At 29.2% G+C, this 15,567-nt stretch overlaps 1 protein-coding gene across 1 annotated transcript; it reads left to right on the top strand.

Moving 5' to 3' along the window:
* The first annotated feature begins 10,564 nt into the window (after positions 1–10,564).
* Positions 10,565–12,582, top strand: LOC111038803 (zinc finger BED domain-containing protein 1-like). Its single transcript, XM_022322039.1, has 3 exons — positions 10,565–11,056; positions 11,148–12,130; positions 12,268–12,582. The coding sequence occupies exons 1-3, from the start codon at positions 10,600–10,602 to the stop codon at positions 12,580–12,582; spliced, it is 1,755 nt and encodes a 584-aa protein (XP_022177731.1). The 5' UTR covers positions 10,565–10,599.
* The last annotated feature ends 2,985 nt before the right edge of the window (positions 12,583–15,567 follow it).

Genomic DNA, 15,567 nt, shown 5'->3' with positions numbered 1-15,567 from the left:
ATTTAACACTGTGCAAATAAAGCTATGCTAACTAATACATGTTGATAAACAACAGATCATTGATACTGACAAATTGATAATGATATAATCACCGGTCCCCTTTCTATAAGCAGTGCTGCCACTCGACGTTTTCTCGCGGCCCGCTGGTCCACGCGACGCTGCGTAATTGGCCCACGGGAAATTCCACGGCAGCTCACCAACCCTCGGCAAACACCAGCAATCCGCGGTCGGCGACGGAACCACCAAACATCCGAGCTCTGACCCAAAAGTGGTAGAACAGTCGACATGATCAATCCAATATACGACACACACGTCACCGATACTCCGCGTGACACGAAAGCGACAGCCGTAATAATATTAACCATGGACGGTGAACTGTCGCAGCAAGAGCATGAGCATGCGACAACAAAACGAACCACGGGTGATCGACGGGAGAATGGACGGACTAATAATTATTACCACACGGAATAGAAGCGCCACGGCCGATGAGCAAGTCGGCACACTCACGAGCCACAATATTACTCGGGCGCCAATCTGTCGTGCAATACCTTGCCAAATCGGCGGCTGGTGCCGTTGCAACGGACAGACGAGTACTGGTCGAAATTATATTTGTCAAGTTCCCGGTGATAGATATGGAACAGGCGGGGCGGGGGGTATCGAACATTCTAGATGCCGGATCGACGATAATGACCAGCAACAATAAATAGCCGATAACGTCTCGGCGATTCATTACGTCGATTAATATAATACTATATATATATCCGACATAGGAGTACCATCTTTATCTACGTCACCAGCTTCAATTGCTAAGCGTTTTTCCTCAATACCAGCCAGCTTCATAGCGTCCCATGCAGAATCTTTTACATGTTTACTTAACACATTATAACTCATGAATGTTGTAGGAGACATACATGGGATATCTAAACTCGCTAATAATTCTGCTAATTGTGTATATCCTATACCGATTGCGATAGTTCCATTTACAGCAGCCTTGTTTATTGGAATATAACTAAGATCTCGACTTTCCGAAGTTAATACAGTTTCCTTATTGCACATTTTACATTTAAAATACCAACGTGTCTCAAATCCCATACAGATTTCATTTACAAATTCAACATCCATAAATGTACAATCAACACCACTAATATGATTATTAGGATTTTGAATTTGTTTGAATACATGTTTCATATCAACAATTCGCCGTCCTCCATTTAAAAAATTCAGATCACTATAAATTATAATATTTTTATACAGTAAATAAGTTAGGTACACCATTTAAAAATTAAGTCTTACGGAGTTTTACATGTATCTTCTTCGGCAATTTTAAGATCATGACTATTTATTTTAGATATTTCCTGGTCACTGATATTTATGTAAATATTATTTAATGGTGTACTACTTACGACTAACGGTATCTGTGTTTCACATTCATTTGGACCATTTTCTATTTCAATTGAAATGTTATTTACATAACTTGTAGACCTATACAATGAAATATATTTTATATACCAATTAAAATTATGAAATTCAAAAATAAAATAACCGGAAACTCGCTCTGCTGTACATCTAGGTATCATCTGGTCACTATAATGTATGTGTTAAATTTGAATGCAATGATAGGTATCATTGTATACGAAAAACGATTCTGAATGGAGATGATTTGTTAGTCTAGGATATATTACTTTTAAATATTGTTATATAGGTATTTAATTTTATTTCAAGTAATATATTTTTAAATTAGGACGGATTGGCGTTTGCATACGGCATGGTTAGGTACTTTTTTAATTATAACAAAAATCAAAATTCCTTTGCTAGAAAATCGTTTTTACGCTAAATTTTGGATTTCGGAAAAATTAAAACTTTAAAAACTCGTAAATTTTAGTTTCTTGAATAACCCTCAAGTTTGTTCATAATTATTCTAAGCTTAACTTATGCAGTATGCACAATATAGTATTATATTTTCAATTTTAGATTCTGAGCGAAGCGAATATAATACGTGAATTTTTACGCAAAACAAATTTTCGACAAAATCAATTTTGGTTTATGGTGTAACTCTAAAAGCAATGAAAGTAGATCCATGAAATTTTGACTGAATATTTATATTAGCATTTTCTACACACCATAACATTTTGACTTATTCTGAGCTGTTTTCGGACATTTTCAGTTTCCATTTTTTTTTTTATAAATATCAATAAAATTTTAATTGTTGGGTAAAAATTATTGAAAATTTAATAGCAGACTCCTAATATATTGTTTAGGTTGATACCGAGTTGCGGTTGGGATTAAAATAGGTAAAAAAAAAAAATCCGAGTTGCGGTCGGGATTAAAATAGGTAAAAAAAAAAAATCCGAGTTGCGGTCGGAATCTAAACAGGTAAAAAATAAACAAAATCTAGTTATATGTATATATGATATAGTAATATGATTAATATTAATAATTAGTTAAATATTAAATATTATTAATTATTATGTTTAACCTAACCGAGTCAATAGAATACAAATTTATAGTTACACTTACACATAAAAATATAAAATAGGTACACATTTATCGAATAAAAATAATAAAAGCAAACATATGTGTAAAAACTAAAAAATATTGTATTTTCTAAAAAATAGTATGTCTAATAAAAAGAAAAAAATAATAATAATAAATTTATAAAATTAGAATGGATCAAATTTGTATGACACGCTTTTCACAAATGTTAGCGAGTCAATTTCTTTATTCAAATACTGTTTAATTTTATTTTTAATAAATGTCTTACTTATGTTTTCACTTTTTTTATTGCTTTCCAAATCTACTGTATTGATTTTTGTATATGTGTCAATTTGAATATCTTTGATACACTTTAAAAATTCAAATATGTTAGGATGTGGCGATCGGTTTTCAGTTTTGAATTTAGAATTGAACGCTTCACTTCCATTATTCGTTCTCCAAACATTATTATTTAAAGCTGCCCAGAGTGTGGTTGGAAAAGTAGCATCACTGTCAATATAATTATCTACCAAATAGTCACTAAATTCAGTAACTCTTGGATCTATAGGTTGTTCGGCGATTAATTCCAAAAACACATTTCCCACTTCATCTGGAGGGAGAAAAGTCAATCCAAAAACGTAGTGCAACCATTTTCCAATTTCCGAGTTCTTATTTTTGTACTCTATAGTCAGTCCTAATCCCATGATTTTTCTCCACCAGGCTTGACTGAGATGAAATCTGCATCCAACCAAAGTGGTGTTCGGGAATTCTTTTATTGCAGCTTGAAGAATTCCTTTTTCAAAATCAGAAACGATATGTTGTGGTTTAAATATTAAATTCATTTCCAAACATTTACTTTTTAGAGTAGACATAACAGTTCTGTACGATAATTCTTTTTTATCTTTTAATAAACTAAATGCAACAGGAACATATTTGTTATTTTTGAAACCAATAACTGTAAACATCTGCTGAAAGAATTTCGTACAATAGTCAAAAGTGCCATCCACCAAAATAATTTCAACACTGCACATGAATTTCAAATTACTTTCACAAGAAAATACTATAACATTGCTTGATTTATCGTTTAGTATTACTAAATTTTCCCCTTTCGTAGTTATCACTTCGTCCATATCCAAATATTCATGTACGTCATCCATACATTTTGGTAACTTTGGTAACCGTTGTAATTTAGCACGATTAATATTTTTCCCTAAAAATTAACTTTATATTACTTATTACAATTTACATGATAATAATATAACCAGTCAAAAAAGCGAAAAAAAATAGCGAATTAAAAATATTGAAATTAAAAATAACGAAACTAAATGATAGCGAAAAATAATATATCGAATGTTTAGGGGAAAACTCTTGTTTTTATAGTTATAATATATAATCTTTATTAGTCTGTCATTATTATTGTGACTCAAGCCTCAAGCTAATATCCGTTATCGCTTTTATCACGAATAGTGTACATCGTATATACTATATGGACATCAAATAGTTGTGTTCGACGTTCGAANTCAAGCCTCAAGCTAATATCCGTTATCGCTTTTATCACGAATAGTGTACATCGTATATACTATATGGACATCAAATAGTTGTGTTCGACGTTCGAAAACGTGACAACCGTTGACAAAGTGTTGTGTTTATTATTTAATATTCTGTTTGAACTGTATTTTTTAAATTTGATTTTTTGAGTTATGGAATTTATTAAAGTTGGTGCCAAAAACATAAAAAAAAATATATATATAAAAATTGTTCAGAAAAAATACGTAATTTAACCTTATTTTACAATACTAACGACAATATTAATCATTTGAAAGGTATGGCTTACAATTTAATTCTACAAATGTAATTATGATCTTGTGAATATTTTTTAAAATTATATTTTTATACTTGTACTTATTACTATAATATTTTTTCGCTATTTTTGATTTCGTAATTATATAAACTTCGCTTTTATTTTTTCAATATTATGGCCTATAATCATAATATTATATTTATAATAGGATTATAATATTAAGTAAAATATTAAAATAATATAATATAAATAAATAATATATAGTTATATAGTGATATTATTTACCTATGCGAATCATGTCTCTGTCTGTTAATGTATTCAAAATATTAACATCTTTCTCCACCTCTAGACGAATTATTTTCCTTGGCTTTTCCGAAAATGATAATTCATCAGCCTTCCTTTTTACAGAGTTATTTATTTTTTGTCTGTTTAAGATTTGAATAGGATCTGCTTCGTGATTTGTATGATCATTTGTCGTTCTAGAAAACACGTGTTCTTCGCCAATAGTGTATAGTTTTGCATTACAATTTTTATTCGTTCAACTCCAGGACATTTCTCCCGTTTTTAGAGAACGGTACTGTCTAAATTTAAAATTATTTAATAAAAGTAACATTTTTCCCTTTTCACTATACATTTTCGAAATTTGCGACATTTTTAAAATTAAAGCTTATATGACGTCTTGCAATGAACTAAACGTTATAATGTTCGACTGCAATTTGGATTTTGGATAAGAGCTTATCGGATAACCGGATAATCGATAACCGCAACTCGGACAGTACCTTTTACCTTCAATATTATTACGACCGCAACTCGGACAGTATCTTTTACCTTCAATATTATTACGACCGCAATTCGTCTATTGCGACCGCAACTCGGACAGTACCATTGTTTAAAAGGCAGATGCAAAATATAGCTAAGGATTGAAAATTTAAAACAAGGTTCCACGTAAACAGGTTATAATATATTAATAACTTTATTCACATTAATATCATCATATAATATACTTAGTAATATCATAGGTAGGCGGTAGGCTGACGCTCACTGACCATCTTCGCTCAGAATCGTTTTTCTTATACAACGATATTATATCATTGGAATCAAATTTAACACAATCCATTACAGTGACTCACTTGTAACCTACTGTACAGCAGATCGACAACCACTTGCCCAACCTTTTTTGTTAATACATTTTAAGTACAAAATAATTAGCAAATATTCATGATTTTGACTAATTTTGTATTTTTGTCAATATTTTTTAATAACTTTTAAATGATAGTATAGAGTCATCTATTCACATAAATCTAATAACTTACCCTGAGAAAGTATCCTCTATAGTCTCATCTGGCACAGTAGTACTAATATTTGAATAATTATTAGATTGAGACTCAACGCCGTTAACGGTCTCTTCTAACTGCTGAAAGGTTTTACTAGTCGATAATGATTTTCAGTAAATTTTTTTTAAAGGTACCTATTATTTATATACTTTTTAAAATGCCTATTCATTTACAATGTACCTACATACGGAGAAAACTTGAAAATCTTGTATTCAATTTTAAAATGTTAGATACGAAAAGAATATTTTCTATGAGTTCTATACTTGTTTAGTAAAAAAAAAGAACATATCTATAAGACTATATATTATTATAAAATTGCCAGAATGTTTTAAATTTGTATTCAGATGAGATTTCATCCAATACGATTTTTAACGAATTATAGGTACATTTTTATTTTCCGTATACCATTATTAATTTCCGATTTCCCGATAACCCACTAACCTAAATCAAATCGATAAATAGGTACTCTACGAAAACATTATAATTACCTAGGTATATAAATAATAAACAATGTTATATAATTATATAAATTACATAAATATATAATAATTAATAACTATCGAAAATACTTACTTATTTAAAATATGAAAATTAAAAATATTGGAAAATTAAATTGGAACTTACTTGTTAGTTGTCTTATACAACTTTTTATAAGCCAGTGCTCGGCCCCCTTTCAGATTTGAGGAACGTCTGTTTTTTAAATTTTTTTTATTTGCCATTATGTCTTGGCGTTTATAAAAACAAAATTAAAATAGATATTATATTGATAAAGTATAATAATATGATGACAACGCACGACACTACGACAGGCGAGTTTGTCAATGGAATGATAAAATAGTAGGTGATAATTTCGAAATAATAATAATCATATTCATGCTAACAAATAAGATACAAAATAAATAATAATTATCTTATCGATAATAATATAATTTATAGTGGTTGCGGGCTGTGGGCGCGTCGACATAGAGTATAAATAACTTATTACGTCGCGCGCATTGTAGTGGAGAGGGACGCCGCTGTGTACGACGACGTTTGAATTCACAGTGCCGTTAGGAGCAGCACTTGACAGCGCAAAATTTACATTTCACGGCGTTTAACCCTTTCCGTCATATATTTATATTTAAAGAAAAAAAATTTTTTTTTCAACTAATTTGAATTAAGCTTAATTTTAAAAGTTTTTTAAAGTTGGTCCCAAATTGTTTGGACAGGCTGATCCTGAGATATAATGTGTCCTCTCAACAGGACAAGATGACGTAAAGGTATCTATGTTAAATAATACAAAAAATACTACATCATTTGGATTCTTATGAATTTAGATATGCTTTATTAAGAAACATTTATCAAATTATTAAATAATAATCTATGGAATTAAAATAAAAGTTTAAAATTAAAACATTACATGGTTTAAAGTCAAAATTATATTTAAAACTATTTTTTATTTAGAATGAAATGATTCAAAACAATTTTGCTTACGTGCTATACATAAGTTGACACTACATTTTTTACAGCTTACATACGTTTTAGATTTACAACCAAAATTCTTACATCTTCCAGCCTCTTTCTTATCCAGGAATACTGGTGTATGTCCTATATCATCAAATCGCACATCATTAATTGGACGGTTTTTATGTAAAGGGGCACAAGTCATTTTTCGTTGGTTTTCAGGAGACTCATAAAACATTCCCAAAATTTTAATTTTTTCTGAATTAAATTTTTTTTTTTGTTTATATTTTATTTATAATTTTATATGTTTTTTCAACCTACTTGTATAAAAGAAATTTCATTATTTCTCATTTATTAATGACTTGTGACCAATTGCACATACAATATTGACTTGTGACCTTTCTCATATACTGACTTGTGCCCTATTACACATTTAATAAAACAAGATTTTGACTTGTGCCCTTTTTCATTTACTTCATAAATTTAATTAATATGATAATGCTTATTGATTAATATAAATTAATATCATAAGGTAATAAAACAAAATAAAGACATACAATAACTAATAATGTATATTTTAGTATTTAAATAATAATGATAACAAACTAAGTTTTAATAATATTGCACACATTCTTTGTGGCTAGGTACTGGTTAAAAAATAATAAAATAATATCATTTAAAATATATCATAATATTAACAACAAATAACAAAAAATAATTGAAAAGGTAATTCCATTTAAACTTTTTAATAATTGTTTACACATTCTTTGTGACTAGGTAGATAATGGTTAAAAAATAATATCAATTAAAAATATATATCATAATATTAACAAAAAATAATTGAAAAGGTAATTCCATTTAAACATTTTAATAATATTGCACACATTCTTTGTGACTAGGTACTGGTTAAAAAATAATAAAGTAATATCAATTAAAATATATCATAATATTAATAACAAATAACAATAAAAAAACGTTACTCGTCATCAGACAGTATTGGGTCGTTCACATTTTTCTTTGTTTTTAAATTTTTATAGTAGTCATGAAACACATCTGGAATCAGTGGTAGTAGTGATATAAGATCTGTTTTTTTTTCAATTGTTATGGGTAGTTCTTCGTCATAAGCCATAGGTAAGCTACTTTCATTACTTTTTTTCCGTGTCATATCTACTTCAAGAAATACAGCTTCATCTTTTAGTGATGTCTTGTAAAGAACTGTATTCTTTCGGTCTTTTACATAACGCATCCATTTGACATCATGGAATACAAATTTTTCTCCAGTTGTATTTTTTTTATTTTTTTGGTACTTTGTTTTAAACAAACTGTTAAAGTCATAAAAATTGGTTTGTTTCATATCAATGACATTGAATTTTTCTTTACCAACCCAGCGAATCATTTGAGTCCAATCATTAGGATGGTTTATAGGTAGAGGGTATCGTTTGCGTCCTTTTTCAATACGTGCATGATCCGAGTCACACTCCATTCGTGTGTGACCAGGAACTAAAAACTTGTGATCTATTATAGTGACAGTATCTTGATGCTCCATAAACCAAAGAACCATTGCCATCATAATGCTGTTCTTGTTTTGGCCAGAGCAACAGTCACTGTACATAACTACATGGTTAATTTCTGGAGACAGACATTTTAAATAATTAAAAACACAAGAACCAATATCATTCCCTCCCCTCTTTGCAATAGGTTCACTCCATATGAAACATGATGCTATTGAAGTATTTATATTATGTACAGTTAAATTGTAAGTCCATAACTGACGCTTGTAAAATGCAACTGAAGACTCCAAAAGTGGAGTAGGTAGACATTGCTGGAGATCGAAGGACAAAACACATTTATTGTAAGTTGTTGATGTAGATGAGTCAATTCTTTTTGAAGAATATGCTTCTTCAGCGTCATCTTGATGGTTTTTTTTTTCAACATTTAATTCAATTCTTTTTTCACTTGAACAGCCACTGTTAGAAAGTTGCATTTTTATTCGGTCACATTGAGCACATGTATCTTTCTTTGGGCTTTTCACTTTTAACCCTGATAGTTTAAAATGTTTTTCATAAAGGCTTCTACAAACAGGAGTTGAGACAGTTTTTATGTACTCATTGTAAGCAGCTTGAAGTGTAAAATAAGGAGGTAAATACTTTTTTGTAGTTTGTTTTCGACAGTAGTGACTCTCATATGTTGGGAGTTTCTTAATATGATCTATAACTGCTTGTATGTCCTCAGAGGTTCTTTTATTTGCTGGCTGTGTGTGGCCCCTTTTATCAGGTGTCATATTAGGGCTGTTCGATTGTTTCGATTAATCGACTGTAGCATCGATTAATCGATTAATCGATTATTATTTTTGAAAGTATTCAACACCGATTAATCGCATTATCGATTAATCGCATTATCGATTAATCGAAAACATCGATTACTTGAAACATCGATGAATCGAAAACATCGATTACTTGAAACATCGATTAATCGAAAACATCGATTAATTTAAACATCGATTAATCGATACATCGTAAATTCTTAACATATTAACATATTATCATATTACCATGGTTATTGATTATAATAACGAAACGATCGCTGTGCTGCCGCGTTAACAATATAATAATAATAGTAAGTGATAGTGGCGGGCGGGTCGCCACATTATCAATGATAATGATAATACATCATTAGTTAGGTCCTATCTAATAATAGTTTATTATTAGATACTATTATTATTTATTATTATTGGTTAGTTTATTGTTTATTACTTAGTCAGTATTCAGTATTCAGATTTGAGATTCCCGGTATTCGTATTATTACTTATTAGTAAATTAGTTATCAAAATGAGTCAAGTGTGGAACGTTTTTACAAAGTCTGAATGTGGTCAAAGAGCAAAGTGCGGAGTTTGTCTCAAAAGTGTGTCGAACTCTGGATCGAATACGACAAACCTCTGGAATCACTTAAAATCAGTTCATAAACATAAATATAACGAACTGGATAGATTAAAAAGGGGTACAGAATATATAGATGATGATTCAGAAACCAGCCTTAATATGTAAGTTGCAACTTTTATGTCAGTAGCCAGTACCTACCTACTTTTATTTTTAAAGTAATTAAAATGTTTACACTTTACTCCATAGTTCATCCATCTATTTTTGTTATCGTATCATTAATTATTATTTCCATTAAGATTATTATATCTAATAATATATCAAGTAATTTCTGTCTTTGCCTTAATTGGCTTCATTGGTATGATTATATAAAGATCAATTATTATTCTTACCTATTGGCTATTTTATTGTATGCTAAATATTATTTATACTTTAATTATGTAATTTTAATATTGTAATTGTCAAACTATCATAGTTTTTACTAATAGTTTCAAAAAAAAAAAAAAAATGTTTAACTTGTTTTTTTTATTACATTTTAGGCAATTTATAATTACTTATTTTTTAAGGATAAATTACAAAATGTTTGTAGTCTTTTAGTGTTTATATTAAAATATTTTATGTTTTATTTTCAATTTATAGTTCAACTATTTCTCATGACTTATCTATTGACAATATGAGTAATATTGATTCAAGTGATACTCAAACTAGACTAACAGACGACCAAACTGTCCAAACTTCAGCTGACAGTAGCAAACCAACGAAAAGTGATCATGCCAAGCAAACATCAATGGATGCATTCACCTTTAAGTCTATGCCAAAATGTGCAAAATTAAAACTGGACAAAGCTCTAGCATATTTTATATCTTTAGATATGATGCCATATAGCATTGTGGAAAAAGAAGGATTTAAATTGTTCACAAAAGCGTTAAATCAGAGTTATCAATTACCAAGCAGAAGTACTCTTACTAATAAAAGAATTCCAGATTTATTTAAGGAGACAAAGTTAAAGATTGAGCGAATATTATCAGAAGTTCCGTTTTTATCAATAACTACAGATTGTTGGACTTCTGTTGCCAATAAACCATTCATAGCAATCACTTGCCACTTTTTGGACAAATATTGTAACCTAGGTAAATATTTAATCTTTTATTTAATTAATACATCTCTTAGCTACTATTTAAAATAAAGTTATTTAAGCACTTTTTTTCTCAATACTTTTAGGCAGTGTTTGTCTGGGATGTGAAGAGCTTAGTGAAAGTCACACAGGGGAAAATATCTCAGATGTCTTACAAGTTATTTTGATGGAATACAATTTTAAATTTGACGAAGGAATATCTATTAGTGCTGCTACAACGGATTCGGGAGCGAATATCATTAAAGCTATTAACAATTTAATGGTACCCCATGTGCCTTGTTTCGGTCATAGCTTCAACACATCCGTCCAAAAAGTGTTTTCATTAGAAGAAATAAAACCTATCATAGAAAAAGTGAAAAAAATACAAAATATATTTGCTTATAGCTGGATGGCTGCCAAAGATTTGGGTATCGAACAAGAAAGGTATGGATTCAAGTTAACTAAATTCCCTTCTTTTTCAAAGACAAGGTGGTGGTCAATGCTAGATGTTTTGGATGTGGTTATATCTCAAGAGCTTCCACTTTCATCATTTCTGAGAACACACAAAAAAGGTGTACATAAAGAAAAAATGCTAACAGAAGATGAAATGAGAATAATAAAAAATATCTTGTTAGTATTGAAACCGATACGGATAATATCTGATAATTTATCTGCAGAATCATATGTAACAGCATCTGCGATTCTTCCTGTGGTAAATATGTTGGAAAATAAAGTTCAAAACCAAGAGTTACCAACTGACACTGATAATTATTTTGACCCCCTATTAAAAGATCTAATTTTTAAAACAATTATCGATGTACTTCATGCTCGGTATAACAATTCAATTATATTACAATTTTGTACTGCTTTGGATCCAAGATTTAAATTAGACCAGTTTCATTTTGATGAATCAGAGGACATTTTATTCAAAGATGCATTACAAGCAGAATGTCTCCGCAACTGGATATATTGGCAATCCAAATCTGATTCATCATCATCTAATACAATAGTACATCAAAATAAAAAACCCAAAGGATTATCACTTTCCGCTATTTTCAACTCTGGATTTGGCTCCGAAACAGTTAATATGGTAAGAATGTTTAAACATTTTGAATATATATTATTATTAGACATTTATATTTTATGCTAATATAGCAAAAGTATTAAGTAACAACTAATACATCTAAACGTTGTACTAACTATTATTGTTTTATCTATTTATTTTAGGACCAATTACAAGGCTCAAATTCTGAACCTGTAGTGCACATTTCAAAAGAAATTAGTTCTTATTTTCAACTTCCTAAAATAGCATATGAACAAGATCCAATTGGGTGGTGGTCATTAAATAGTAGTATGTTTCCTATTCTTGCAGTGACTGCTAAAAAATTATTAAGTGTGCAAGCTACCAGCGTAGCATCAGAAAGAGTATTTAGTCGTGCTGGGAATATAATAACAGATACTAGGGCATCATTGACTGATGATCATTGTAGTCAACTTATATTTTTGTCTATGAACAAAAAATATGTAAGCAACCCACTCTAAATGTTCCTTTTATATTATGATTGAAATATTTTTACATAAGTTACTATTACTATTATCAAAATAAGTGTTATATTTTGTTTTATTTTGTTTTTCATTTTTATTTTGTTTTTAAAAAGAAGTATTTAATAGAAAATAACTTTTTCAATTATTTTAACAGATAATTTAAATGTTGTTACTAAAGTAACTACTACAGTAATACCAAAATAAGGGTTTAATTTTGTTTTGTTTTCAGTTTTATTTGTTTTTACAAAAAAATATAGTATTTAAAAGAAAGTTATGTGTACTTAGAAGAAAAAATGTTTTTTTTTTTCATTTATTTAAATATTGTTACAAAAGTTACTATTACAGTATCCAGTATCACTGTATCAGTCTATTAGTGTAAATCTGATAGAGAATGCAAAAAAAAAAAATCAAAATTATATTATCAAAAGGCTAAATGTTAACTAGTGCAAAGAGACAATAGTTACGCTTGTAGGTAGGCCAGGTAAGGATATAAATAAATGTAGAAATGGATCTTAACATTTTTCTATAATTAAAGCAAGAATATTAATCAAGACAGCCTGGAATTTATTAGCAGTTATTATATAATAACTTACCAACTATAAGTCTATAACTAACTATTGTGATATTTGCTAAATAGATAGGTATGAATTTATTTTAATTTTAATACAAGCGCTGTGAGTTTTACTAGTTTTAATCTGTAAAACTTTAAATACATTTCCTATGATAATAGCATTAGTAATAAACTAATAACTACAAATTAGAGATCTTTCATCAAAATTGTTAACCTATCTACACAAGAATACAAGATTCCAATTCAGAATTTGGCACTACTTTAGATCTTAAAATTTATGTCACTACAGAGTACAGATCCTTAGTTATGTCATATTCTTAGCTCCCAATTTAAATTTCCATGGACCTGTGGCCTGCCTCTACCTATAGGTACCAATGTGGTTGATATTAAATACACGTGAGGCCCTTAAGGCCTGGTCAAGTGACCCGTTTGAACTGGCCTTGGACAGCACACACAGTGTAAAAATGTTATCCATCGACCATCATCATTCTAATCATCAAACAGAATACCTTTTATACTTCTTAGTTTTTAGTATTTCAAAAGTATATTAAATATTAATCTAACCATAAATTATTGCATTTTTCTGAAGTGAGTAAAATAACAACCTTAAACCTTTTGGGCACTTGGTAGGAGATATAATTGAGCTGTACTGCCTATACCCAGAGGTTAAAAATATATATTTTTCCGTATTACACACTTTATATTAAACTTGAAGCTATCATGGGAGGCTCTACCCCCCCCCCCCCAAAAAAAAGAAGTGTATTTAGTCCATACACATTAACACCTGGACCTGGCAGTAGATTATCCCATGTATCTCTATGGCAGTAGGGAGTACAGACTAGTGACTACATCACAATAAAATAGGTTTAGTTTTATTAACCGAATAAAATGAATTAAATTCTTATCTATCAATTGCTCTACATCAATTTTTCAATTAATAAAGAAAAAATTGTAAAAAAGCATTACACACTTAGCATTTGGTACTACACTAAGACAAAGTGTGTCGTACTCTCGTACTACACACAATTTTAGCCCTTGGCTATACTTAAACCAGTTAAACCGTTAATCGATTAATCGATTGTTTTAATAGATTAATCGATTGTTTTAATAATTAATCGATTAATCGATAGGTCTTTGACTATTTTAACAATCGAGCACTCCTTGTTGAAAATCTTCGATTAATCGAAGATTTCGATTATTTAATACTTTTGACAATTGATTATATTTTATGACAATCGAACAGCCCTATGTCATATTATTTGCAGGAGAATTGAATTTTTTATTGCAAATATTGCGCAGAAATTTAGTAGTTTCACCAAATATTTTCAGAAAACATCCCTTGCAAACTTTAACTAAGAGTTTATTTTTATCGGGAATAAAATAATGAATAGTTGTATTCCTGTTTTTTTGTTTTTCCGGTGTCAATCTACGTTTTCGGTTTACTTTTTTCTCATGAAAAGTTATTAATCCAGAAATATAAGTAGTTCTTCTATTGTGAGTTTTCATTGACCAATATGTAGTAAATAATTGCTCACGTAATGTATTGTCAATTTTTGAATTACATTTTTCCCTACAGTTTGGTAATTCTTTTGAAAATCTGCTTTCAATAATTTTACCTTTATTAGTGACATATTTATTACCAGAATTCCTGTTTGACTTTATGTAACTACGATACTGAACAGTATCACCTTTTATGCTAACCCTGACTTTCCTACCAGTTGGATGAGCCTCTTCTTCATTGTTATTCAACAATAAAGTATGTTCTGATGTGCTAGGAATATCAATATTAGATAATAATAAAGTAGGTTCTGGGATGTCAGAAATATCATTGTTAGTCAACAGTAAAGAATTTTCTGGTGTGCCAGGAATAATACTTTTATCATCCGAATTATTTGAATATTCTTCAAATCTGTCATCACTACTTACAGCCTAAAGTGGATATTGAATCAATATAATTATTTGAATAGACAAAAATTACTATTTTAAAGCAAAATATAAAAACATATATTTACTGAAATTATAAAAATGTATCCTTTATAGTTTATAACATTATTGCTATAAAATCTACAATTTTATAAATTATTAAAATTTACTAAAATATTATAATAATAAAATAAGTTGATCACCTTGGGCACAAATTCAAGTATCTCCTTATGTTGTTTATACTCATATAGCTTTTCAGGCTCATTAAGTGAATTATTATTATGAATATTATATTCATCTTCAGTTATAATTTCAAAAACTTTTCCATTCAAATTTATAGTATTATCTTTTGATTCTTGAGCTGGCTATTTTAGCAAAATTTACAATAAAATTAATTAAATACCTTCATACCAAATTCAATAGATTTAACATAATTGTTTTTTTTTTTATAAAGTACTTACTAATTTACTATATACCTGAGGTACTTC

This window comes from Myzus persicae, unplaced genomic scaffold (assembly GCF_001856785.1).
Source record: "Myzus persicae strain clone G006 unplaced genomic scaffold, MPER_G0061.0, whole genome shotgun sequence".
Taxonomy (NCBI): Eukaryota; Metazoa; Arthropoda; class Insecta; order Hemiptera; family Aphididae; genus Myzus; species Myzus persicae.
The sequence above is the reverse complement of the archived record's forward strand: the minus strand, read 5'-3'. Positions and strand labels throughout refer to the sequence as shown.